This window comes from Stenella coeruleoalba (assembly GCF_951394435.1).
Source record: "Stenella coeruleoalba genome assembly, chromosome: 4".
NCBI lineage: Eukaryota > Metazoa > Chordata > Mammalia > Artiodactyla > Delphinidae > Stenella > Stenella coeruleoalba.
The window spans coordinates 114,446,351-114,471,668 of NC_137149.1; the positions used below are offsets into that span (position 1 = coordinate 114,446,351).

The 25,318-nt window shown below is 41.9% G+C and overlaps 1 protein-coding gene across 7 annotated transcripts in view; it reads left to right on the forward strand.

Annotated features, from left to right (window-relative positions):
• AFF1 (ALF transcription elongation factor 1) overlaps positions 1-25,318 on the forward strand; it is a 206,703-nt gene that overhangs the window by 93,736 nt on the left and 87,649 nt on the right. For 3 of the 7 annotated variants that reach the window (XM_079919251.1, XM_079919253.1, XM_079919254.1), the window contains 2 exons: positions 20,625-20,748; positions 21,531-22,451. In XM_079919251.1, coding sequence (XP_079775377.1) covers positions 20,625-20,748; positions 21,531-22,451 — 1,045 coding nt within the window. The other 4 variants (XM_079919252.1, XM_079919255.1, XM_079919256.1 and 1 more) reach the window with 3 other exon arrangements.

Below are 25,318 nucleotides of genomic sequence, written 5' to 3' on the forward strand. Positions count from 1 at the left end.
GATTTTTGACAATTGTCTTAACTTTGTAAATCTCAATTAAATTTGTTTAAATTATCAGGAATAGAAAATTCAGATACTTATATTTTTATAGAATTCCTTTAAAAATTGTGCCCAAACTGTAGGACAGCAAGAGTCACTGAAATTACTTATTTACTTGAGGAAAACATTTCTGATTTAATTCAAAAATGATTATTTTTCCCCATTGTATTTTCACAGTTGAGCTGGTAAGAGTGGGTGGTTATTTCAGTAGGTGTTGGGAAGTTTAAAAAGCATAGATAGTTTCCTAATTACTGATTTTCTCCCCAAAATGGGTTTGGAACACAGAAAGCAGCAGAAGCAGTAATGAAAATCATGTGATGAAGGTTAAACCCCCCAGGCTGCACCCAGAATGTTTCTTCACTTACAGTACCAAAATGTCAAAAATTTGGAACAATAATGGAAAACAGTGCAATTGATGAAACAAAGCATACAAACCATGCTTGAATAAGATGGTTTATCCTATACTCAAGTTAATTTTTGTTTTGGCAGGAGGGAGGAGTGGTGTAGGGCATCTTTAGGTTTAATAGGAGGAGAATGTGGAAAAAAATGAATTATTTTGGGAGTATTTCTGTTGGTAAACTTGGACACTTTGAAGGACAGAGACTTTATGTATAGTTTCAGTATGTGATAATAACAGTCATTTATTGAGCATTCCATTATATTCGGAGCCAGGAACTTTGCGTATTTGATATCCCTGAATCTGTATGACAAGAGATTATCACTCCTATTGCACGGATGAAGAAACTGAGGCTTGTGGAGATTAACTGACTGACCCAGGTTACACAGCAAGTGACAGCTTGACACACAGCCTCCAGACTTTTCATTTAATTGTCTTCCTCATACACTTATCCATATGGCCAATGTTCCTTGGTTTACTAATAAACAAAGGAAGGATGGAGAAAGTGGAATATGATTGTATGTGTATGTCCGTCTGTCTTTTAACTCAACTGTGACTGTGAAACAGAAAAAGGGAGGGAGAATAGGGAAACACGGTATGTGTAAAATTCCTCTCAGGGTGAAGAAATGTGCAGAAGAAATGTGAGGTCAGTCTTTACTAATACCCAGCACTGGGAAGTACCTTTTCCCCGCAACTTGGTCGCCACATGGAGAATGAGGGAGAGAATGCAACTATTTGAAGTTGTGGGGTATTTGTAATTCAGGCAAATCCTGTAGTATTTGGAAGGGGAGATATATATGAACCTTTGTGGATAAAGATGTGAAATCCTTTTTACCCCGTATCCTCCTCCAGGATGCTGCTTCCATATAAGAAACTCATTGTGGGACAAAGCAGACATCCTTCTACCTCTTTTTAGTATGAAATGCATGCACCCCTTTGCCTCTGCTGCAGGACACCACACTTCTCATACCATCCTTGGATTCTCCTTGTTTTCTGCTGTTCTCTTACCTGCTCTATATGCTGCCAGCTCTAGAAACCATCGTATTGTGTTTAATATTGAATTATTTTGCTTTCTCCTTGGGTAGGAGAAGAGTGGGAGGAGCATAGAAAGCACGGGGGTAGGGAGACCAATGCCTGTGTTGCTTTGCCCAGTTCTTGGACTCCAGCTGTATGTATTTATTAATAATAGCTCGCAGTAATTAAATACTTAACTATGTGCCAGGCACTGGGCTAAGGTAATTGTATGCATTAGGTAATTGAATTCTTACAACAGCCCTAAACCTTTGGTACAATTATCTCCATCTTAAAGAAGAGGAAACTAGAGCTTAGAGTTTGTGACTTACGCGGTTGACCATAGCTAGTCACAACAGAGTCCCAAAGGTCCCTTTCACAAATGTAGCTATTAAGAAAGATCTCCATGTTTGTTTTCAGTCTGCTTTCTCAGTAGAAAATAACAGTGACTTGAGAATATTTCTCATTCTCTACTGTAGTGGCTCTCAACTCGGGGGAGGAAGGGAAAGGAAGGAGGAGGAGGGTATCTAGGGTATTTTCCCACCCCCGCCCCCAGGGATATTTGGCATTTCTGGTATATTTGATTGTCACAGCAGGGAGGAGGATGTGCTACTGTCCTCTAAGATAGAGGCAGGTGGTCCTGTTATACTTCCTACAGGGCACAGGACAGTCCCCACAATGAAGAATGATTTGGCTTAGAGTGTCAGTAGTGCCATGGTTGAGGACCCCTTCTCTGCAGGGCCCCCCTAGTTCATAGGCCTGGGGATATTTGTGCTTCAGCGAGCACCTGTGCATTGTCATCAGACTCCAGCTCAGTCGGTGCTGGCCCCAAATGTGAGTTATTCGGCCATGTTTGGGACATAGTGCGCAAGACACTGCTAGGTACCGTGTGGATTACACTGCCCTGTAGAAAAGGGAGAAGTGGTCAGACTTCTCATAGAAATTCAGAAAATGGAAGAAACACTTCTGAGTGTGGTGAGGAAAAGATTTGTTGAAGCAGCGGTGCCATGGCACAGGCAAGGGCTTGGATGGATACAAGTTGTGAATTAGGGAAGTATCGATCCCGAGTGGGTAGATAAAGAGCACAGTATTCTTTTTAGGGCTGGAGGTACATCTGGGGGACATTTTCAGGCTTCTTTCTTACCCAGTTGAGTGCTCTCTGTTTACTGTGCACTTCAGCAGTCATTAGCTCACTTAATCCTCATGTTAATCTTAGGGAATTGGTACTATCATTAGCACCACCCCTTTTAACGGCTGATGTATCTGAGACTCAGAGAGATTAAATGACTTGCCCAAATGATCACAGCTAGGAAGTGGCAGAGCCCAGTTTGAACCCTCACTAACTCTAGAGACCATGCTTTTAACCAGCTTACTATGCCAGTAACCAGAGTGTCCTGTCCTGTCCTGTATTGCTCAGCATCCTCTCTTGCCTTCCCCCAAATTCAACGAAACCATGGTAGGAGACTGACAAACAGCAGTCTCCATTTGGAGACCTTGAATCTGGTTGCTGTAGCGGAAGGTGGTAGAGGGGTCAGAGGTGCCTAGGGTGAGTTAACGGAGAACTAAGGTGAGCCTTTTAAAGGAGCAAGGAAAGAATTCTGAGTGACTTGAGCCTCAGTATATCTGGCAGGGACGAGGTTGATTGCAGTAGCATTTTGAACTAGTTCGAGGGAAAAAATATACAGAAAGGGAGATTGGTAGGTATAAGGTAACCACCTATTGTATTACAGATTTACTTGTGTCAAATGCGTTTCTAAAATCTGGGCCTTTTGTAGTTTAGATATCAGATGTAACTCAAACTAGGGAAAATAAAACCATAGAATCAGGCCCTCCTTAAAGCCCAAAGCTTTCTGGCCTGGTAATTTTGTAGGGAAGGACTTGCAAGAAAAACACTCTGAAATATAAAGAAGGAAATGTGATTCTGGTCGTTCCTTTATAGGCACTAAATCAGTACATGAAGAAATAGGACAGGAACCAAAGAAGATTAATTTTCCAAAACCTCACAAACAACCTAGTTCGCAAATAGGGAACAGCAACAATTTTTTTAAAAGTTGAAGATTGGAGGAGGGAGGCGGGAAAGGTGAATTGTCTTCTCGGTGGTTGCTAGGGAGATTGACCTGAAAGCTTTGCAGATGGGAGCCTGAAACTCACTCCTACAAATGTGTCTATGTATCTCTGCTGGATCACTTGTAGTTTCTCAGTAGAGCAAAAAGCAGAAGCCAGAGAACGATTTTGAAGCAGTGAGGTAAGGTTTTGCTCAGCGTGCTTGCACAGATAGCACTCATGCAGCATGCACACAGACACTCAAGCTGTTTCAGTTCTGCTCACAGCAAATGCAATCTGTGTCTCACAAGTTCAGGACCTCTCTTTAGTTCCTTTCCTTGCAAAGTCCACCGTGCTATTTGATAGAGGACCATATGCTTCCCAGGTATCCCTTTCTGATAAAACTTCAGATTGCACCAGAATTCTCTGAATGTGTCTGATGAAAGATGTGGGAGCTCCCAGCATGTGGCAGCCTTTCAGATCCTACCATATTTACTAATTTATTCTTGTGGTGGTTTTCCTTAATATTGTAATAGGAACATTTTCAAACAGAAAAATTGAAAGAATTCCACAGGAAAAAGCCTCATCGCCAGATTATATTATTAACACTTTACTTGCGTTACCATATGTCTGTTCATCTTTTCCTTGCTGTATCCATCCAGTAATTTGTCTTTTGTGCTTTTTATGTCAGTTGCAGATATCAGTGTACTTTCTCCTAAATACTTCAGCTTGTATGTCATTCACTAAAGTTAAGTATTTATATACAGGGTTTTCTTTTTTCCCTTCTGCCATAAAATTTACTTGCCACAAAATGTACAAATCTTAAGTGGACTGCTGTGTTTTGACAATGCATACATCTGTGTAACCCAAACCCCTGTTAAGTTACAGAACTAGTTTTAGGGTTATTTTTTGGTGTGAATGTGGGAAGATGATTAGAAGATGAGTAAATAGACACATTTTTGTTTTATTTTTCCTTCTTTCAGGGTGTCATTCCTGTTTTTTTTTTTTTAATTATACATGAGTTGTATGTCCTTGATAATATCTCATTTTGTAGATTATTTAGGTAGTTTTCTTGAGATCTCAGACCAAAACCTTTCTTTGGATAAGGTACGTTTTTCTTTGCCTAGGTTTCTCTTACTAAGAATTATCTTGGATTGCTTTATTGAGTTTCTGGGATTTTTGACCCTTCCAAGATATATTGAGTATTGTTTTAAAAATGACTTTTCCCATGATTGTTACAAACTAAAATTTCTTCTGTGTCTGTGACTAGGGATATGGTGACTGCTTTCCTAAAAATAAGCAAATCCTTCTTTACAGAGTGCTTTGAACACTTAGTCTGACTCCAAAATTATTAAAAAAACTTTTTTTTGTGGTATTAGCCCTCCCCCCAAGTGAAGACACTTTGTGAGGAGTAAAGACCCTGTCCATTCTTTTAGACATCCCTATTTTTGGGTAACAGTAAAATGCCTGTGAAAGAGTATAACTAAACTACTCCCTGCTACTTTAAGAGTGTGTTTGGGAATTTCCTGGTGGTCCAGTGGTCCGTGCTTTCCCTGTCAACGGCCCGGGTTCAATCCTTGGTCGGGGAACTGAGATCCTGTGAGCTGTGCAGTGCAGCCAAAAAAACAAACAAAAAAAACATGCATATGTTAGAGGAATGCTAGGATGATTGGGTTGTGTTCTTCCAGGGTTATGCTGTGGAAGTCACCGGTAGCGAGGCAGGGGCTCTCCTGAAAGAGGTGGACTTAGTTGATGTCCCTCATGCTTCATGGGTGGGCCCCGGGCTCTCAGAGCCTCCCTCTTGGGCAGGATGAGAGAAGTCTTGGGGTGATGGCATATCTTCCCTGGCAGCGGATCTGCAGATAACCAGGGACCCCAAGCTGAAGTGAGACAAGTTGTAATTTGTCAATCAAATGATCTGGTTGCTTATTACCTGCTTATTTCTGTTCTGTTATCCTCCAGATTTTGGTAAAGTCTAATGTGAATGTTCCTGTCCTTTTTCAGCTATCTCATTGTAAGAGAATAGTTGAATCTATGATTGGCCCAGAGTTGTGCGGGAAGCAACATCCGCCTGAGGGCAGAGTGGGTGCAGCAGCCTTAATTAGTGGGAGATCCCCTAAGAGGTTTTAAATTCAAAGGAATAAGACATCAGACAAGATGTTCACTCTACCTTCATTTGAAGATCTCAGTTTAATTTCATCAAGGCTGTCAACCTAACAGATGTCCTTTTATTTAAATAAAGGTACTCAAATCTAGTCGTGCAGTCTCCCACCCGACTTCTAAAGAACCAGGACATTTGAGGAACAGTAAGTTCTGACCTTTAATAGCAGCCACTGGCTTAATTCTTCATATTTTCCAAAAACCACACCCGCCTGCTGGAGTAGATAGCTCAGGGAAGTTGGCTGGACTCACTGTGCCTTGGGAGTTTTTAATCCCAGAGCTTCTCCTAATGTTTTCTTCTGCTCTGCCATCTCTCTCACATCCTGTCCTTTTCCATTTATTTCATCCTAAAATTAAAGAATTGTAGTGTGAAGGCCATTATTCCATTGAAGATGCAGCTGGAACCAGTGACTGGCATGGTTTTTATGCCTCGTACAGCTCCCGAACTTCCACCAACACGTTCTGTTTTGCCACCCTTTTGAGGCTGTTGACTGTTAGTCCAGGCAAGGTATTGGAGATGGGGAAGCTGAGCCCTGGAGACAGCGGGTAACATGGTAGAATGCGCAGCACTGGAATCTGCAGGCTGCCCCCTTGGGACGCTTCTCACCACACACTGCATTATGCTAATCTTTTGGAATAAGGGAGACAGGCATTAAAATTAGATAATTAAGAGATAAAAGTGGAGATTTTCCATCTTTCCCCTCAAGGCAAGTAAGCTGGTGAGAGAGAAATTTGGTGTTACTGAAAGACTTGTATATTCCAGAAGAAATTATTTCAGAAGTAATCCTTTAAATGAAACACTCCAAAATGAACTTTAAAATTCGTCCTTTGTTTTTCTTGTTTAATAATTCAGGGATTGACAAACCTTGTCTGTGAAGGGGCAGATGGCAAACATTTTAGGCTTTACTGCTCATGCATTCTTTGCTGCCACTACTCAACTTTGCAGCTCCTCCCTCACCTCTGCTGTTCCAGGACTGCAGCAGCTATAGACAATATGTACACCAGTGGGCAGTGTTCCAGTAAATGTTTACGAAAACAGGCAGCTGGGCCAAATTTAAATGAAACATTTAAATTTAAAAATTTAAATGTTTCATTTAAATTTACTACTGAACTTTTTCAGTCCTGGAATTGTGACTGGCTCAGTAAACAGAATGATACATTGGAGGTCTTGAAAAGAGTGTATAATCATTTGAATTAAGAAGTCAGGCCAGACTCTGCGCAGCAAGGCTTTGTAATGGGGGCTGGTACCTTGTGGGTGCTGGGACTGCGCTTTTTGGGGCGGCGAGGGGGAAAGAGGGTGTGGGAGGAGTGATGAGTTTTGCTTTTGTGATCATCTGTGGCCACAGTTAAGTCCATTTGCTTTGTAAACTTTGACATCCCCGCTCTGTTCATTGCCTAAAATTGACAGTTTTGGGGGTGCACCCTATTTGAGATGATTGTTTCAGGCTGAGGAAAGTCCACAGGCCGTATGAGGGCATTGTTGCCAGAAGAAAGGTCATTGAGGCCTAGGCCAGCCCAGCGGAGAGGATGACTGCAAAAAGCTGTCATCCCCACAAATAACCCAGAGTTCTTTGGACCCTTTCTATGAGAAATTTGGCGTTGGGGAACGAGGTGAGATGTGTGCAAACACCCCATGGCCAGTGATCCCTTTCTCAGCAGGGATATGGGGGTCCCATCTTCTCTTCCAGACTTCTGCTCATCCTTCAAGCTCAGATGTCACTCTGCTCTTAATTAAATCATCTAAGGCCCCTCCATTTAGACTTGGTGTTTTTCTCCCCTATTCTTTAGCGCTTGTAACCAACTTCTACAATCACTCTTAGTGGTTCCCGGCTTTTGTATTTCTCCCGCTAGATTGTGGCCTCCTTAATTCTTTTGTCCCTAGGTCTAGCACATAAAAATCAATATTTACTGGAAACAAATAGGTCTTCTGTTACCGTTCTGTGAGGATTAAGATCTTGAGTCGGGCTACCGAAAACCATAGATAGATAAGTGCATTAGTGCTCTTAAATAACTTTAAGTGGCATAAATAATATTTTAAATGCAATTTTGTTTGGAGGAAATATTTTATAATCAGAGGCCTTGTTTAATACGTTATCAGTGTATTGGTAATTTTGAATGTTTGCTTATCATTTCCTTACAATGGATATATTAGCCTCAGCTTTTCAAGGAGAGAGTTAAAAATGAAAATGTTAAAGCATTATAAAGGTCATAATCTCTCAAAATCCTGAAGTGTACTTCTTTTCTTTTTTAAATAATTGAGCTCTCAGATTCTCATTTACTAGCATTGAAGAAGGTGGAGGGATGCTTTATTAAGTTTGATAAGTACCCCTTGTTTTATGCAAGTGAGCTGCCTGTTGGCAGTGATGGGGAAAAGATGATCTAGTCTGCATATAAATGTTCCTGGCTGGGCCAAAATCCAGCCGAGAGAATCCTGACAAGCTTTGGAAGGCTCATAACACTGCTTAGCAGAGGTCGAAATGAAGGGAGACTTCTCCAGAAAAACAATGACTTACTGTTTAGCTTTAAGCCGATGCCAATTATAGTGGGTGGTAGGAGGTGAGCTGGGGTTAGGATGAAAATGAGAATATTTAGAAACATGTCATTGTTGCTTGTTGCCATATAAAATACCAATACATGTTTCCAGCTTTCTTCTCCTATAATAATCTCCCTGTTCTTCCTACTTGAAATGTCTGTGGAATGAAATGGAATAGATAATGAGACTGCCTCTAGTTTTTATGACATTAAGCTTTCTTTCTGTGAAAACAAGTGTGGCATGTGCAGTTAACCAAAAGAAGAGAGAACTGTAAGTCAAGAGGTAAAGGGAAAAAAAGTGCCGATGGTTCTGTAAAAACACTTACAGGACATTTTCTTACATTTTCATCGTCTGTTTTGTGTAATATGCAAGTAAGATTAAATATCCATGTGGCTTTATTCCATGTGATTGTTAGAGCCTGGAAACTTTTTCAGTCTTAGAAGGTTTCTCTCTTCATATGTGTGTCCACAGCAGTCTGTTTAACTAGGTTTAAAATATAATTGGCAGTGATTTCTACTACTAACAGTCGTGTGTTGATTGGGGAATGGAGAATCGTTAAATTTAGTTTTTAGATATCCTCTCCTTTTATGGAATGAGCTTCCTTAAAGGGATGGAGGAAGAGCCCTACAATTTTGATGGGTTTGTTCAGTAACCGAAAACTGTATTGGATCTCTGTGTACCCATTTAAAGAATAAGTGTTTCTTAATATTTTCTTCTTTAGAGCAATAAATTGCATCTTGCCAGTTTCCTTATTATCCCATTGTTCCCCACTGTTCTTATCAATACACAGACATTGCTTTTCCTTTCATTTTCCAAGTGTAAGCCTTTTCCTGTTGCTTTTTGCTGTTGGTTAGCAAGTCTAAAGGCTGAGCATTTGTTCTGGCTGAAGCTGTATTCGGTACTTTGGCCCAGTTTCAAACAGTTCTTCTTATCGTATGTGGTGCAATTGGTTTTCTGGAATGTGTGTTAGAAGTTCAGTCATTGGGAGGGACTCTTCCTTTGGAATGGTAAATCCTGTACAGTTTTCCAAGCTGTTCTATAGAATGTAATTTGTTTAATTTGGTGTGTGTTGGGAATTATCTGGTGCTTAAGCTGCTAAGTGACAAAAAATATCCACTTAGTATGTTTGATCTCTTATGACTGTAGAATTAGTCTCTTCTTTAAAAGAACAAAAAACAAACAAAAACAACAAAAAACTTGCTCCCGAATAATTTGAGAGAAGAGTTGCTTTTTTAAATCCCTTTAGGGACATTTTAGCAGTCTCATGAGACACAAGATGAATTTGGAAATGATTTGTTTTTCTCTTGCTTTCTATATGGTACTTGAAAATTTGATGTATTAGTCATTTAGAGGATTCTGTCCATAACTGCCTAGTTTTTAAATAATGACTGTCTTTTGAAAATGCTTCTGTTAACTTCAAGTTGTATGATTTTCTTTAAAAAAAAAAAAAAAGAAACCACTACTGTATTTGCATCTGTATGCAGAATTCCATCCATTCAGCCAATATTCATTTAGCTTAATGGGATAGAGCTGGGTGCATAGTGAGGCACAGGCGAGAAAAGGTGACTGACCTTCTGCACATTCTTCATGGAGGTGGGCGGTGGCGCCAGACATAGTTAAACAGATAAATGAACAGACAAGACAATTTTACTGATAAAAAGACAAAGTAGGGTGAAGTGCTAGAGAGCTCCTGCTGGGTGGGGAGAGTGGCCATTTAGGTGTGGGACCTGTATGAGGAGCTGATAATTACCGGAGATATTAGTGACAACATTGTCCTTAGCTCTAGGACCGAGCATCCAGACGGGGATCAGCAACACACAGCTCGACCTATTCCAGGCATGGAAAGGCCAGTGTGGCTAGTAGTTGAGGAAGGGCATGGGGAGGGGAATAGATCTGGGAGGTAGCAGTTGAAAGGAAGTGGGGATGGAGCCTTCCAGGCCAGGCTTCTGGATTTTAGTCTTGAATGCTAAGGGCAACCTATAGAGGGGGCTTTCAGCAGTGGAAGGAGCCACATAATCTGATTTGCATTTTAAAATTATTTCTCTAGATCTTGTATTTTCTTTGTTTTTCCCACGATACATTTACAGCAGCACAGAGAGATTTTTCATTGTGGGAGTTTTGTTGCTGAAGTTTTACTCCTAGAGACAGCTTATTAATATTGTTCTGAATCTTGTTGATTTGAAATTAAATGTGTATTTGCTATAAATGTTACCCAAACTTTTTTTTTTCCTTTGGTGTAGTATGCTTTCATGATTAGTTGAAGAATAAAACCTGTAACATTAACTGATAAACATGCGGCGTTAGCTGAGGCAGCTTTCATGGCTGACCTAGGAAAAATGATGTCAGCTTCCTTCTAGGTTTGAGTCATTTGATGGGTACAACAGTCTGGTAAAAACGGTTTTAGGTATCAGACAGTGAATCATATTTTGTCATCAAATAATAAATAAGGCTGGCAGAATTCTGCAGAATTCTGGATTGTTTGCAATTGAGTAATGCCAGAATATAATCGTTTTAGTCAAAGACGTGTATTAAGTAAGCATCACTATTTGCTAAGCTCTCAGGAATAGTCCTTGTCCTTAAGGAGATCACAGTCTAACCAGGGAAATCTGTAGGCACGTATACAGTTCATCTTGTTTTTGTAAATGTAAACATGGGCAGATTGGCAAGAACAGAGGTATCCCAGAGAAAGAAATCATTCACAGCAGGAGATGGAAGGTGAGAGTGGAGGTCGAGGCTAGAGGCAGTGATGTTTTGGATGGCTTTGAAAGTCAATTTAGGAGTTCATCAGGGAACTAGCAGAGAGAGGAGGGTTGTGCTTTCTCCCAGTTCCTTGTGTTCAGAGGGTTGAGAGGTGAGGGAGTGGGCGGAAAAGGGTTTGTGTCCATGAGGGTTGAGGGGTAAGTGGAAGCCAGGTGGTGAAGGGTTGCTTGGCACACCTACCCCTCAGCTTTAATCCTGTAGGCAGCAGGGAACTCGGAAGCCTTATCAAATGGGTGAATGACAAGATCAGATTTATGATTTTTAGAAAGAGGCAGCTTTGTGGAGCGCATAGCCCAGGATGAGGAGAAGTGAGGAAGTCCACACAACATTTGAATTTTGGATGCTTAATTGATTTAATGCCCCAAACATTTTTTTAAAGTTGAGTATGAATTAAATGAGGCAAGCATTAAAGCAAGCAAACAAAACTTTAAGCTTGCTTGTCTACATTCTTTCCTAGTTTGTGACCGCAGCATTCTTTTAATTTGTGCCTGTAATGATACAGACTTTCACCAGCCTCATTATTTTATAGGTATGTGATGTGGTCCTTCATGGTCAGTTGAGTGTGCAAGAAGAATGGCCTGGGAATGAGGCCAGAGCTCTGGTTGATCCTAGTACAGACCAGACTTGCAGGAAGAGCCAACATCTCCTACCTGTGTTTCTGATGGGTGCCAAATGGGTACTGCCAACCAGCAGGCCGTCAGAGGCAAGGTGGCTGTGATCATCAGGGGTCTGTATAACTAAAGGGGGAGATGTAAATAACTAGTCAGGGGGTAGATTTATCTCTAGTGATCCTGTTTCCACTGCGGTGAGTAACTTCTTTGTCCTTTCAGTTAACTGCAGGTGAGTACTGTCAGCATTTTAGGGAACCCTTCTCAGAGACTAAGTTTTCTGGAATTTGGCAGTAACAATAAGACGTTCTCATTTCAAGTAACATTAAAAACAAATACTTTACTAACTGCCAGCTATGTGCATCATCAAAATCTTTGAGAGTGGGAGTGATTTCTTCTCCCTGGTGTGGTTTGTGTAATTGTCATTGGCGTGATGGCCTTCTTCCGTCAGTACTAGTTTTCTGTTTTTTAAAATGTGTTTGGAAGGCACAGGACTTGGGGTACTGCACATGGGAATGCATTAGCTCATTCGTCTCCTTCCCCCTCATCCCACTTTTGTTGGGGCTGTGTATCCCCACCCACACCGTTTCCCCCATGTCCCCTCTAAGACCAAGTAGTGAGAGGACAAGTTCTTGTGCTTTTCCATCTATAGGGCAAAAAAAATGCCCCTCAAAATATATTTATATGATTAGAAAAATTATTTTTGTTTTTTTATTTTTTGGCCTTGCCACAAGGCTTGAGGGATGGATCTTAGTTCCCCGACCAGGGATTGAACCCAGGCTATCAGCAGTGAAAGCGGGGAGTCCTAACCACTGGACTGCCAGGGAATTCCCTATGTGATTTATTAAGAAGAACAAAATGGGTTATAGTGAGACTACTCCAATTAAAAAACAGCAGCTGCTGGTGTTTGAACTTTGGAACATAGTCTTCAATGCAGTTTTATGAAGGTGGGTCTATAATTATTATTTAGCAATGATCTAAGACTGAGTTCAGGGTCCAAAATCAATTTTCAGAGGTTCTAATGAGAGTTATTGCCAAAATGAGCAACACCCCAATATTTCTTTACCCCTGATCTTGATACTGTTATATGGATATGAGGCTATTTCTTTTGGTTTTAATTAGAATATTTAACTACACAAATAATGAATGAATACTTCCTTGTGAAAAGCACATTAAAACAGAATTTTAAAGCAAGAAACTCCCTAAACCACCAAACTACCACCTACTCCCTCCACCCTGATCTGGTGCTCCTTCTTGATAGATTTTTGTAAAGTATATCCTTTCAGACCTTTGCTCCACATTAATATGCCTGCAGAGGACCTGGCAGATTCATTTTGAAAAGTAAATTAGCATGTCTCTCGTTAAAAGTGAAGTGACTCACTTTTTTCCCCCCAAGCTTGCCCAGGTAGAGGCTGTTTCAATTTAAAACTCATAGTATGCCTTTAAGGTATATGAAATATCTTAAAGGTTGATTGAATTTTGCAAAATGGAGTCACAACTCTTCTGGTATTTTAATGAGGCTGAGCATTTTGTGGCAAGCAGAAGTGAGTAGCAGAGAGAGCTGTTAGAGATGATCCTTTAGGAGCTCCTCCACGAAAACACCTGTGACATACTGCTATTTCGTCATTTCGCTTTGGCTGGTATTTATTTTTTATATCATATTAGATTTTGTTTTAGGATTAAGTGATGTTTTCTGTATATTTATTGTGTGTGTTAAGTGGTGGGGCAGGTAATGAAGGTGATATCCTTGAAAGATTTAGCTGAGTGATTTTTATCATGAGAAAGCCGGTTGTGAATTCTTTGCACGTGCACAAAGCGGGAGCTGAAAACATTTTCCATTCTTTGAAGCAACATTTCTTCTGCCTTCAAACATGGAGCCACTTTGGTTTCTCATTTTAAAATGCATTTATGAGTGATACGGTTTAATGACAAAAAAAAGTTGGACATTTTTTCATAAAGCCAATGTGCAAAATGTTCTCTGATCCCCGGATTGTAGGAGTAGAGAACATAGAAACAAAGGCCAGAAGATGGACTTAAAAAGTCAACAGGGGTGGCTTCCAAACTAAAAAAGTCACTTGCGTGACGAATAATCACCCAAGCCTGCTGTCCTTTTGCCTCTGTCACTTTGTGACGTATGTCTCCACTCTCTAATCCAGAGTTGCCTATCTTTTGTGAACAGACTTATGAGTTTTATGTTTTGCTCTATCCTTTGTACATTCAAACCAGAATGGCATAGTGCTGCTAAAACAGTGGAAAGACTCGTTCTTTTCGAGAATTAATGCACCCTGTCGATTTCAGGATTTACCCTGTCCTTCCTGCCAAATGTCTCTTGCATGCCCATGAAAATAACTACACAGGAGAAATTGCACTCTGTCCTCCGAGAGAGAATTTAACTTTTAAACTTGAGTCGGTCACATCCATCAGAGGAAGGTCTGTGCAAAGTGACCAGTCAAGGGTGATAAATGGGTAGTCAGCTGTGCACAGCCTGCCCTGTGGGCTGAGTTGCCATGGAAGCGCCTGGTGGCATTCGGGGATCCTGCATGACTAACCTAGATTAGCAGCAGGGCCCTTGGGCTCAGCCTGGGGAAGGTGCTTACAGCCAGATGATAGCAGAGCCAGCACGCCCCCCCACATCCCAAGCCCAACTTGGGCCTTCCTTCCCCTCCTTCCACATAGGCTCTTTCCTTTTCTGGTGCAGGGGAAAGAGAAAAAGGGGGATCACTCTCACTAATCCTTACAGAGCTGTGATTTCTTCATTTTATCTCAATGCTCTAATGCATGGGCCCAAGGAGAAGCATTTGAAAAGTGGGAGTAAATGTGCCCTGACAGGCCCCAGCATGGGGTTGACCAGACGACTGCATTCAGGGGCTGACTGGGCAGTTCTGAATTCCTCAGGAGTTTCACCACCTCTCTGAAAGCGAGCGCACCCTGGCAGGTTTTAGCTTTCCAAGCTTTGTTCAGGCTCCCGTGATGCTGATGGAGAGTGGTGGAATTCCGTCTTTGAAAACATCTGTGGCGCAGCCCACCTTAGTAATGGCTTGTGAGTCTCATATGTCACTGCTCTCTCTCACCAGGCACTGGAAATTGAAGCCTGTGGTTTCCCCCATCGGTCTTTCTAGTTCACTTAATAATAATTAAAAAAAAAAATGTGGTAGAGGAGGTGGTTTGATGTATTTTGCAGAAATCTTTCCGAGGCATCGGTGTTGAAACTTGCAGATGGTGGACAGTAGTATATGATCCAAAAGCAAGAACCTGCCTACTGCAAAGTAAAGTTATTCCCTATCTAAAAGTATTTTTGCACACTTTTGGTGGAACGTATGGATGTCTGCTGGGTGGTCCGAGTTTGCACCCGCCCCCCCTCCCTGGGGGGGGGCACGTCAGCACGTGGACTTGTTTTTGAATGCAGCCAGCTGCTTCACATCACCATGTGACTTGTCCACCACCCCCCCCCCCCTCCCCCAGGTGGGGACTCCTGGGCTGACCAGAAAGCTGGCACTGAGGCCCTAGGAACATAGCCTAGGTCAGCCAGCCAGAAGTTAATGGGAGTGGAGCCCAGTATGGGCATATAATGGCTACTTTAGTGCAAGTTTATTTATAGCCTGTTCTTGAAAGAAATTAACCTGAAGAGCCCCTTAGCACATTAGAGATGACTTGTGAATCTAGAGGTTATTTTGGGGTCAGTGACCTTAAATCTGTAAACTTAAAAAAGGCTCTAACATAAGAATTGTAGCACAGCTTTTATAATTTGAAGAGCAACTTCATGCTGTCATGCCCCTCCCCTCCCACCCCCCACTCCCACCCCCAGTTAAGAGGGCCTTCTGGTGGGTCCATGGGCAGGGACAGACCTGTATGGATACATTTAAGGGAACATGTGTTTTATGACTCTGAGATGCTCTGCTGGCAGGGATAATACCTGAATTGTCGATGTGTACCTCTTTGAGACTAAGGGATTATAAGCAATTATGAGTGATTGTAAATTAGCACATTTTAGCATGCCTTCTTTGTTTGTTCTATTTAATATAGCCTGAAAGCTTTACTAGCCACCGAACTGTGACTCAGAACGGAAGCTTTGGTGTCAGGCGGCTTGCACTTGAATTTTCAGGTCTACCATTTAATAGCAAGTTGATCACTGAGCCTTATTTTTTTTCACCCGGGAAACGGGATTAATCATCTCCCTCTCACAGAGTAGTTGTGAATATTAAATAGGAGGCTGATGTGATTTGCCTAAAGCTGTCCCCACTGATTTGCAGGTGCCAAGTGGGGGCTGTCCTTGGCTCTGCTGCTCTCATAATTGCTATTGTTTCTTGGTAAGCCTAAAGCGATCCATACAGCCCCCAAAGACTGTGCTCTCTTGTACTCTTCAGAACCACCTAGAAACTTGTTTAACATTCAAATATCAGGTGCCACATCTGATTGAATCAGAAACCCTGGGGGCAGGTCTCTATGATCTGTGTTTGAACAAGTCCTCCCGGTGCTTCGATGCTCACTGAAGTTTGAGAACCTCTTATCTAATGCAAAGAGCCATGTAGAAATCAGTGAAGGAGAACTTGTACAGTCGTCCCTTGGTACCTGCAGGGGACTGGTTCCAGGACTGCTGCTGACATCAAAATCCGTGGATGTTCAAGTCCCTCATATGAAATGGCCTAGTATGGTCCTTCCAAGTCTGTGAGTTCCACATCTCCAGACATGGAGGGTCAACTGTAACTCACTCTCTGTGAACAGTGACAAAGTCTGACAAGCCTGATGTTGGGGTGAGGTTATCCTGTGAGAGCAGGAATGCTTTTTTTCCTTCATACCAGAGGAAGAACTGCCACCTTTAATTAAGAGAAGTGGTTGTCAACTTGTAATTATTCAAAGGTAATTACAGAGTTTACGAATCACGTAGGACATTTACTGCTTCCTAAAGTCCCCTCATTTAAAATTCTTCCATCCACCCCCTCCTTGCTTGCACCTTGGTTTAAAAACAACAGTGGTGTGTAAGAGGCTGAACAATGGTTTACTCATGCTACTAATTGTGTTAATGTTTTTAAAATGTTTTTCCTGATTTCAAAATGGAACCAAGAAAAAGATCATGAAAAAATTTGCCTGATACTTTAACAAACCATTCCTTAAGCCATTGTAAACTTAATAATAAGTAAAAGCCAAATAAACCAGAAAGCTGCCCAGTATGACCGGCAAAACCCTGTTAGTTGCAAGGAGAAGGTAGACAGCCTAGAAGAATGAGGGCTCACAGCTTATCCTATGTCATCATCCTGGGGCTTGGACTGGTCACTTCCTGTTTCTTCTGCCGCCTTCTGCCCTGCCCAGGGGCCTTGGTGAGTGAGACCCAAGAGGGAGTTGCCCAGCAGACAGTGTGGGTGAAAGTGAGTTTCTCTCACCAAGTTTAGGCCTCATAAAACTCATCCTACCAGTGACACTTGTGATATCTTTTCCTCACCTCACTATTTTTGGGTTTCTCAATTGAAGGGTGATGGTGAATAAGAAAAAAAAATACACTCAAAGCTCATCTCAGAATTGGTATAATATTACATATGTCTGCCAGTGAAATCTGGGTGTGGCTTTTAAACTTTTTTTTTTTTTTTTTAAACTAATGAAGTCAGATCTTTAATTAAGCAGAATCCTTAATTTAGTAGAATTCCTGCCCGGTAGGAGGCCTGTGCCTCAAGTTTTGAATCCCAAAGCAGTAAGCCAGTGTTGGGAATTTCGTAAAATTGGGTTCTTCTCATTATTTTTGTAGCAGCTTTGATTATTTTGGAATAAAAATCTAGAAGTGTGCTAAAGCCTAACTGATGCTGAGACAAGGCCGAGCTGATCGATTTAGAAATACTTTAGTAATTTTAAAACCACTGTAGCTTTTCTTAAATGTGTGTGCAGTTGACAGGAAAGTTAAGCAAGGACCCCGAGCAGCCTGATAGTTGAGATGCTACTGTTACACACTCTCGCTTTTCAGTCTGGGACTGAGAATTTTGCCATTTGGGGTGCCCTTTCTGAGGGAAAGGTAGCGATTACTTGGAAGTGGGCAGAACTCTGCCTCTTAAAGCAGAGCCATAGGCCAGGAACATTCAGCAAGCAGTCAAGCTATAGAAACTCCATTGACATAACCAGCAGGAACAGACAAGGGAGAACTCCCTTTGTGGTGAGACTAGCAGAGCAGACACCCTTGCAAAGCAGCTTCCCCTTCTATGTGCATCCTGTGTGGGCTGTCTGTACCAGGTAGCTTTGCAAAAGAGAAGCTTGGGAGTTCAAGTTGCTTAGAGGACGGTTGCATGCCCTACCCCTCCCTGCAAACAAAGTGGCTGTGAAGCAAGTTTGAAGGGAAAAAATTATTTCCTGATCAACCCTCTTTTTTGACTCCCATGGTTGGATGTTAATGTTACACATTGTGTGTGTGTGTGTTTTGAGCCAACAAGAATTACCAAAATTGGGGCTTCCCTGGTGGTGCAGTAGTTAAGAATCCACCTGCCAATGCAGGGCATGCGTGTTCTAGACCTGGTCCATGAAGATCAGACGTGCCGTGGAGCAACTAAGCCTGTGCGCCACAACTACTGAGCCTGCGCTCTGGAGCCTGCGAGCGACAACTACTGAGCCTGTGAGCCACAACTACTGAAGCCCACGTGCCTAGAGCCTGTGCTCCTCAACAAGAGAAGCCAGTGCAATGAGAAGCTCTTGTACCGCAATGAAGAGTAGCCCCCACTCGCCACAACTAGAGAAAGCCCACGTGCAGAACGAAGACCCAACGCAGCCAAAAATAAATAAATTAAAAAACAAAAAGAATTACCAAAATCATAAAACAATTGAAAGGAATTCTTGAGTGATCAACAGGTCCATTGTGCTGCTGTCAACTAGAAATAAGTCTGTGTGAAATGTGTGAGATTCAGACTTCTTAAAGAAGACTTCATAAGCCAGTTTCTGTTTTAGTTTTTCCTAAGTGTTTTTAGTATGTTGACTAACATAAATGTTCACTTTGCTGTTCTCTTAAAATCTGATATCAAGATACCCGTCATCTAGGAAAAGTTTTTGCTATGGTGATCTAAACAGATAATTCTTTACTACATCCCAGTGAATTCAACAGGGTAGCTTAGCCTCCTGCACACACACACACACACACACCTCCCCGCTTCCCACAACCTGTGGATTGAAGGGCTATGGAAATAGCAGACATTCATTTTTTAGATGATTATAATTTTTAAAAAACTGTTTTTGCACACCATGTCTTTCAGAGTTAAATTAAAAAATTACAGGTGATATACTGTAAGCATAGTGGCTGTTTTTAAATTAAAAAACATTTACTGTTTAGCTTCTATGCAAAGTACCATGCTTTAGCACCAGGAGGCAGAAAAATATGAGAGGTTCTATTATGATGGGCTTGACATTTAAGGTGAAAGGGGAGAAGGGGAGAGAACCAATCAGTATATTAAGTCAGGTGGATTTGAGAAAGTCTTTAGAGTGGGTGAAATTGGAATCACTCCCGATCTTCGCTGGTAGCTGAAAATTGGGGATAGGAGTATGTGGTTGAGAGAGACGGAGAGGAAATTCCGTGTGATTAGACTGAAAGCATCGAAGTCCAGGATATCACCGAGAAGCAGGGAGTGGTCTGGCATGACTGAAATACAGAGGTGGTTTGAGGGAGTTTTGTAGGTAAACTGGTCCTGGAAGAATGGTTATCTTTCAGTAAAAGGGGGGTCTGGGGTGGGGGTGGGTTAGAGCAAGAGGCTGCCCTTTACCGGGTGTGTTTGGGGAATGGACATGACTGTTAGGTAGAATGCATATGGTAGGCCTGCAGGGAGACAGGAAGGTAATTTCTAGGGTAGGTCTGTGCTAGATTATGGGGGAATTTTAATGCCAAAGCAAGGGTTGAGAGTTTATTCTGCAGTAGCAAAGAGCCATTGAATGCTGATTATTTTAAAATACGGATGGTGACAGGAGAACCAGAGCCTTAGATCGGATTTCTCTCCTTGAGAAGGCTAAATTAGAGGGACAAGATGTGGAGGCAGGGAGACCAGTAAGTAGGCTCTTGTCAGAGGAAGTCAGAGAAATTCTGAGAGGGCCTAGGTGCCGGGAAAGGGGTGGGGGAGCGTGTCTGACATCAGGGCTAGAATTTCTAAGGTACATAGAGCCTTGGAGAAACAGTTGAATATTTTCCAATTTATTCACATAATGTTGGGGGGAAAGATTCAATAGATACTCTAAAGCAAGTCTATGAGGACAGAAATCTTAATAGTTCTTATTTTCATTATTGTTACATATCACATGTCGGGGTTGGGAGGGCGTGGCCCGAGTTGCTGACCTAAGGCAAGCCCACTTTTGGTTTGCATGCTAAAACTGCACTCTTTTGGGTTTCCAGCTTCGTGATTTGTTTGCCAGTAGATGCATTTTTAACCCCTTTGGTGCCGGGGCTGATGAGTTAGGATACATTTTTATGTGGTTTAAGTAGTGCAATCAGATTATAGTTTCTCAGTAGGTAGAGCTGATGTCTAAAATTGGATTTTCCCATCCTTGACATTTGAAATGAGAAATAAAAGTTATCTTTTCAGGTTTACATGTCAAGACTCTTCCAGTAGAGTAGGCTGAGAATAAAGTAAATGCTGTTTTGGGTGCCTGGTAATCTTTTAATTATGAAATAAGCCTTTGGATTTTAATCTTCCAAAATATAAAATACTGATCCAGGAAAACAGCCTTTTTAAAGTTCACATCCTGCTGACTCCGTCAGATGAAAAGCGTCCACCTCTACCCTGTATTTCGCAAGGCGAAAGTAAAAATATCATTAATCTTGTCTCAGTCCCACCACTGACTATAAAAGACTCTTCCATTTGGAGTCAGTCCTGAGCCATGAAGCCAGTAGCCCAGAGTGAACGCTTAGTTTTCCAGAACCAGGACCCAAAGCTGGAGGGTCGCGGCCAGCTGACTGAGGCCTTAATCTAGGAGTGGGACGAGGGACTTGGGTTTTCTTTAAACCAGCTCCCTTGTCATAGAGGCTTCCTGAGCTGTCCTTGCCTCCCTCACACGTGTACGTATGCACAGCAAAGCTTGGATACTGATAAACTTTGTTTTTGTTCTTTTGTGGCATCTGAAGCAGCTTGTACAATGAAGACAGAAACCTGCTTCGAATTAGAGAGAAGGAAAGACGCAACCAGGAAGCTCACCAAGAGAAAGAGGCATTTTCTGAAAAGATTCCCCTTTTTGGAGAGCCCTACAAGGTAATTTCTTTCTTTCTTTTTTTTTTTTTAAATTTATTTATTTTATTTATTTTTGGCTACATTGGGTTCTTCGTTGCTGCGCGGGCTTTCTCTAGTTGGGGCGAGCAGGGGCTACTCTTCGTTGCGGTGTGCGGGCTTCTCATTGCAGTGGCTTGTCTTGTTGCGGAGCATGGGCTCTAGGCGCGTGGGCTTCAGTAGTTGCAGCACGCGGGCTCAGTAGTTGTGGCGTGTGGGCTCTAGAGCACAGGCTCAGTAGTTGTAGCGCACGGGCTTAGTTGCTTCCGCAGCATGTGGGATCTTCCCTGACCATGGCTGGAACCCGTGTCCCCTGCATTGGCAGGTGGATTCTTAACCACAGCACCACCAGGGAAGTCCTACAAGGTAATTTCTTGAATATGAGAAAGTCTGATTTGTCACCATATTTGACTTCATGATGAAAGTGAGTTTGAACAAGGGTCACACTTGTGAAAATAAGACAACTTATCCTAGAGATCATTTTTGAAAACAAAATATGAAAATCTTCTGAACCTCGGTAAGTCAAAATTACCAAAGTTTGTGGTTTTCTTTTGTAATGTTCGTCTCCTGTATTTAGTAATATTTGTCCGTGGCAGGCTTCTCAGCAGGGGAATTGAGTCGAAATTGCATGTTAAATTCGATGTTACACATTAAATTGAGGTGTTTCTTTTCTAATGGCATTATGTAACATGGTTTACTAAACAATGGTTTTCCTCCCCCTCTTTTTCCCCCTCAATATCTAACTCTGCTGTCTTTTCTTTTTTTAGACAGAAAAAGGTGATGAGCTATCCAGTCGAATACAGAACATGCTGGGAAACTATGAAGAGGTGAAGGAGTTCCTTAGTACCAAGTCCCACCCTCAACGCTTGGATGCTTCTGAAAATAGGTTGGGAAAGCCAAGATACCCCTCATTTCCTGAGAAGGGGAGCAGCATTCCATCTCACTCCTTCCACACTAGTGTCCACCACCAGCCTATTAATACTCCTGCCTCTGGACCACTTCCTATTGGTACCATTAGCCACAACCCAAAGATGGCGCAGCCAAGAATGGAACCAATGCCAGGTCTCCATGTCAAAAGCTATGGCCCACCGGACACCCAGCACATGACCCAAGATCGCCTTGGTCAGGAGGGGTACAGCTCTAGTCATCACAAAAAGGGTGACCGCAGGGCCGATGGAGACCACTGTGCTTCAATGACAGACTCAGCTCCAGAGAGGGAGCTTTCTCCTTTGTTCTCTTTGCCTTCCCCAGTCCCCCCTTTGTCACCTGTACATTCCAACCAGCAGACTCTTCCCAGGACGCAAGGAAGCAACAAGGGTCACAGCAGTAACAGTAACAATAAAGGCTACTGTCCGGCCAAGTCTCCCAAGGACCTACCGGTAAAGGTCCATGATAAAGAGACCCTTCAAGACAGTTCAGTAGCAGTTGCCAGCCTTGGGGTAGCCCCTCCCCAGCCACCTTCTCAGACTTTCCCCCCACCCCCCCTCCCCTCAAAAAGCCTTGCAATGCAGCAGAAGCCCACAGCTTATGTCCGGCCCATGGATGGTCAAGATCAGGCTCCTAGTGAGTCTCCTGAACTGAAACCACTGCCAGAGGACTACCGACAACAGAGTTTCGAAAAAACAGACTTAAAAGTGCCTGCCAAAGCCAAGCTCACTAAGCTGAAAATGCCTTCTCAGTCAGTCGAGGTGAGTGGACGTTCGTATCTGAGGCAATTCCAGTGTGAAGAAAGATTTGAGGTGGAAGTTTCTGGAGGTTTAGGGGCAGGGGTGTCAGTAGCCTTTGTTCAGGAAGATTCCTTTCTGGCTTTAGGATCTTGTTGACCCACAAGAAACTCAGGTCTGAAGTGAATTACTGATGACAGATATTGAAATGTGATTTGTAGAAAGTTAAAAAATCTTTTTATTGAGCCATGATTTACATACAGTAAAATATAGAGACGGGAAGAGGATAGTTTGCTCTGTTTTGAAAAATGGATACACCTGAAAAATGGATACACCTATACAACCCACAACCCAATTGAGGCAGAGGACATTTCTAGCATGAGAGTTTCAGGAAGGTTTTGAGCTGTCTTTGATTTTTGGGGGCTTTGGGGAACACTGACTTCTTTAAAGACACTGTAAAGAAAAAAATTTTTTTTGGTTAATACTTCCTCAGCCCCAGTTAGTTTTTCCTGAGATCCAAACCATAAAAAAGTGAAAACAATAGGTCAAAATGTTGGAGGAGTATTAATTTTTAAAGATTTGTCCCCTATAAATTATAAGAAACTGTGAAACTGAATTTCTGTTCTAATATATTTTATTTACCACCTACAAAAGAAGAGTGGAGGTGTGATGACATCTCATTTGAGAGAGTCACAAATATAGAATGTTATTCAACTGTGGCTTTTTCAAGTAAACAACATACTTTATCTTTTTAAACAAAGGAAAAATTCCTTTTTCTGCTCCTTTGACAAATGGCAACGTGGTGTTTGAATGAGAAGAATCAGAGCACACATTCTATCACTGAAATTCTAAATTAACACCGGTTACTCAAATTCAGATTTGTAGTGCAAAGTGAAATGTTTGAAGTGAATTTATTTTAGCGCTTATCTGTTAAGGTAAAGTCTGTGGTTGAGTTACATCAATTGTATAAACATTCTAATTTGCATATCCAGTCCTCAAAGACTTGTATGTGCACCCAGATACCAGCTTTACATCAGTTTTACATAGTGCTAGAAGGCAAAATTCCTTAAGGTTTAAAAAAAGAAAGAAAAAAAAAACTCCAGGATCCATAGCTGGAAAGATAACCCTTATCTTGAAGGAGGAAAATCTGTTCCTTTGTGGTGTCAGCTTTTGGTTTAGAAGAGGTTAGGGTTCTGTCCATAGTCAGCTGTTGAGCTGGAGTGTCTCTGGATGTCTTCAGAATGTGACTGGTTTGGAGGCTGAGGAAAAATTGGAAAGGAGTAAAGCACGTGGTAGAAATGACCAAGATGGCAGAACAATCCCTATAACCCCGTAAGCTATGCAGATTCACTGCAATGAGCCATTTATTGAACATTTTGTGCTCTGTTGGGTGGTAGGGGTAGGGAACAGAATGAAGGTGGAGAAGAATAAAGTGAGATCTTCCCACCTCCTATGGTCAGTCAGCCTACCTTATAATTCAGAAAGAACTTAATGGAATTTTCTTTATTTATCAAATAAGGTCTGTTATATTTTCCTAGTTTAAAAAGAAAAAAAAGGTAAGGGGACAATTTAACATGTTTTCTTTAAAAAGAAAACTAAGCAACTAAAAATTGCTTTAAAACAATTCTAAGACCAATTAGCAAATATTTGCATTGCCTACCAAATACCCAACCATATGTATAAGCACAGAGTGGGATGCCAGGGAAGTACTGGTCCCTGCCCCAGAGAGATGACAGTCTAGCGTGGAGATCAGCCTACACATGTGAAACAATCAGAGAACTGTCTGCTACTAGGTGCATAGAGAAAGTTTCAAACATCAGCCTTAAGACAGTGAACCCATGTAAATTCAGCCAACAGGTTTTCTGGTAGACCTTTTAGGTTAGAGGATCCCGGTTAACCTTTTGCTTTCCTGGTGAAAAAAAGATAAGGTGAGTTGAGATTTCTCCAGGGTTTTACAGCTCCTCAGATTTAATACATATTTCAAACATAGGACCACATTAGATGGTCCTTGCATATTTTCTGAGTGGACAGTTGAACAAAATCATTCATAGATGTGGTAAGAGAATGGGATTTTCTTGGCTTTTCTTGACCTGCTGTCAACAATTGAGTAGATGTAAACATTTCATCTTCGGCCTGTGTTTGCAGTCAACCTTCATTTTAACATGATGGCTCCCTCTGGCCTCTAATCAGTGTTCTGAGGCCAGTGGCAGCTGTGGTGCTAACTGCCTTGGAGCCCCTGGGTGGTGTTGGTGGCATGGGAGGATGGAGCTGAGGGGTCAGGCAGATGGAGGGCTCTGGGCAAAGAACTTGTAATGAAGGGGGAGTAAGTCTGGGAAACAGGGATATTGGTGCTTTCCGGCGAGCGTTTAGATTTGGTTTAGTAAGATCTCATGTTTCACAGACTTACCATTAATTTTCTGTTTGTAGACCCAATAAAATGGCTATTTTTTTAAGGTTTTAAAAACATGTAGGGGCTTACCTGGTGGCTCAGTGGTTAAGAATCCGCCTGCCAATGCAGGGGACATGGGTTCAAGCCCTCGTCCGGGAAGATCCCACATGCCACGGAGCAACTAAGCCCGTGCGCCACAACTACTGAGCCTGCGCTCTAGAGCCCGTGCTCCGCAACAGGAGAAGCCACCGCAATGAGAAGCCCGTGCACAGCAACGAAGACCCAGTGCAGCCAAAAATAAATAAATAAAATAAATAAATATATTTTTAAAAAAGCATTTTTAAAAAACCATGTAGATTGGATTTTAAAAATCTCAAATTAAAAAAAATATATATATTTTTTGGCTGTGTCGGGTCTTAGTTGTAGCACGTGGGATCTTTAGTTGTGGCATGCGGGCTCTTTATTAGTTGTCAGATTTTAATATTCTGGTGAGTCAAAGGAA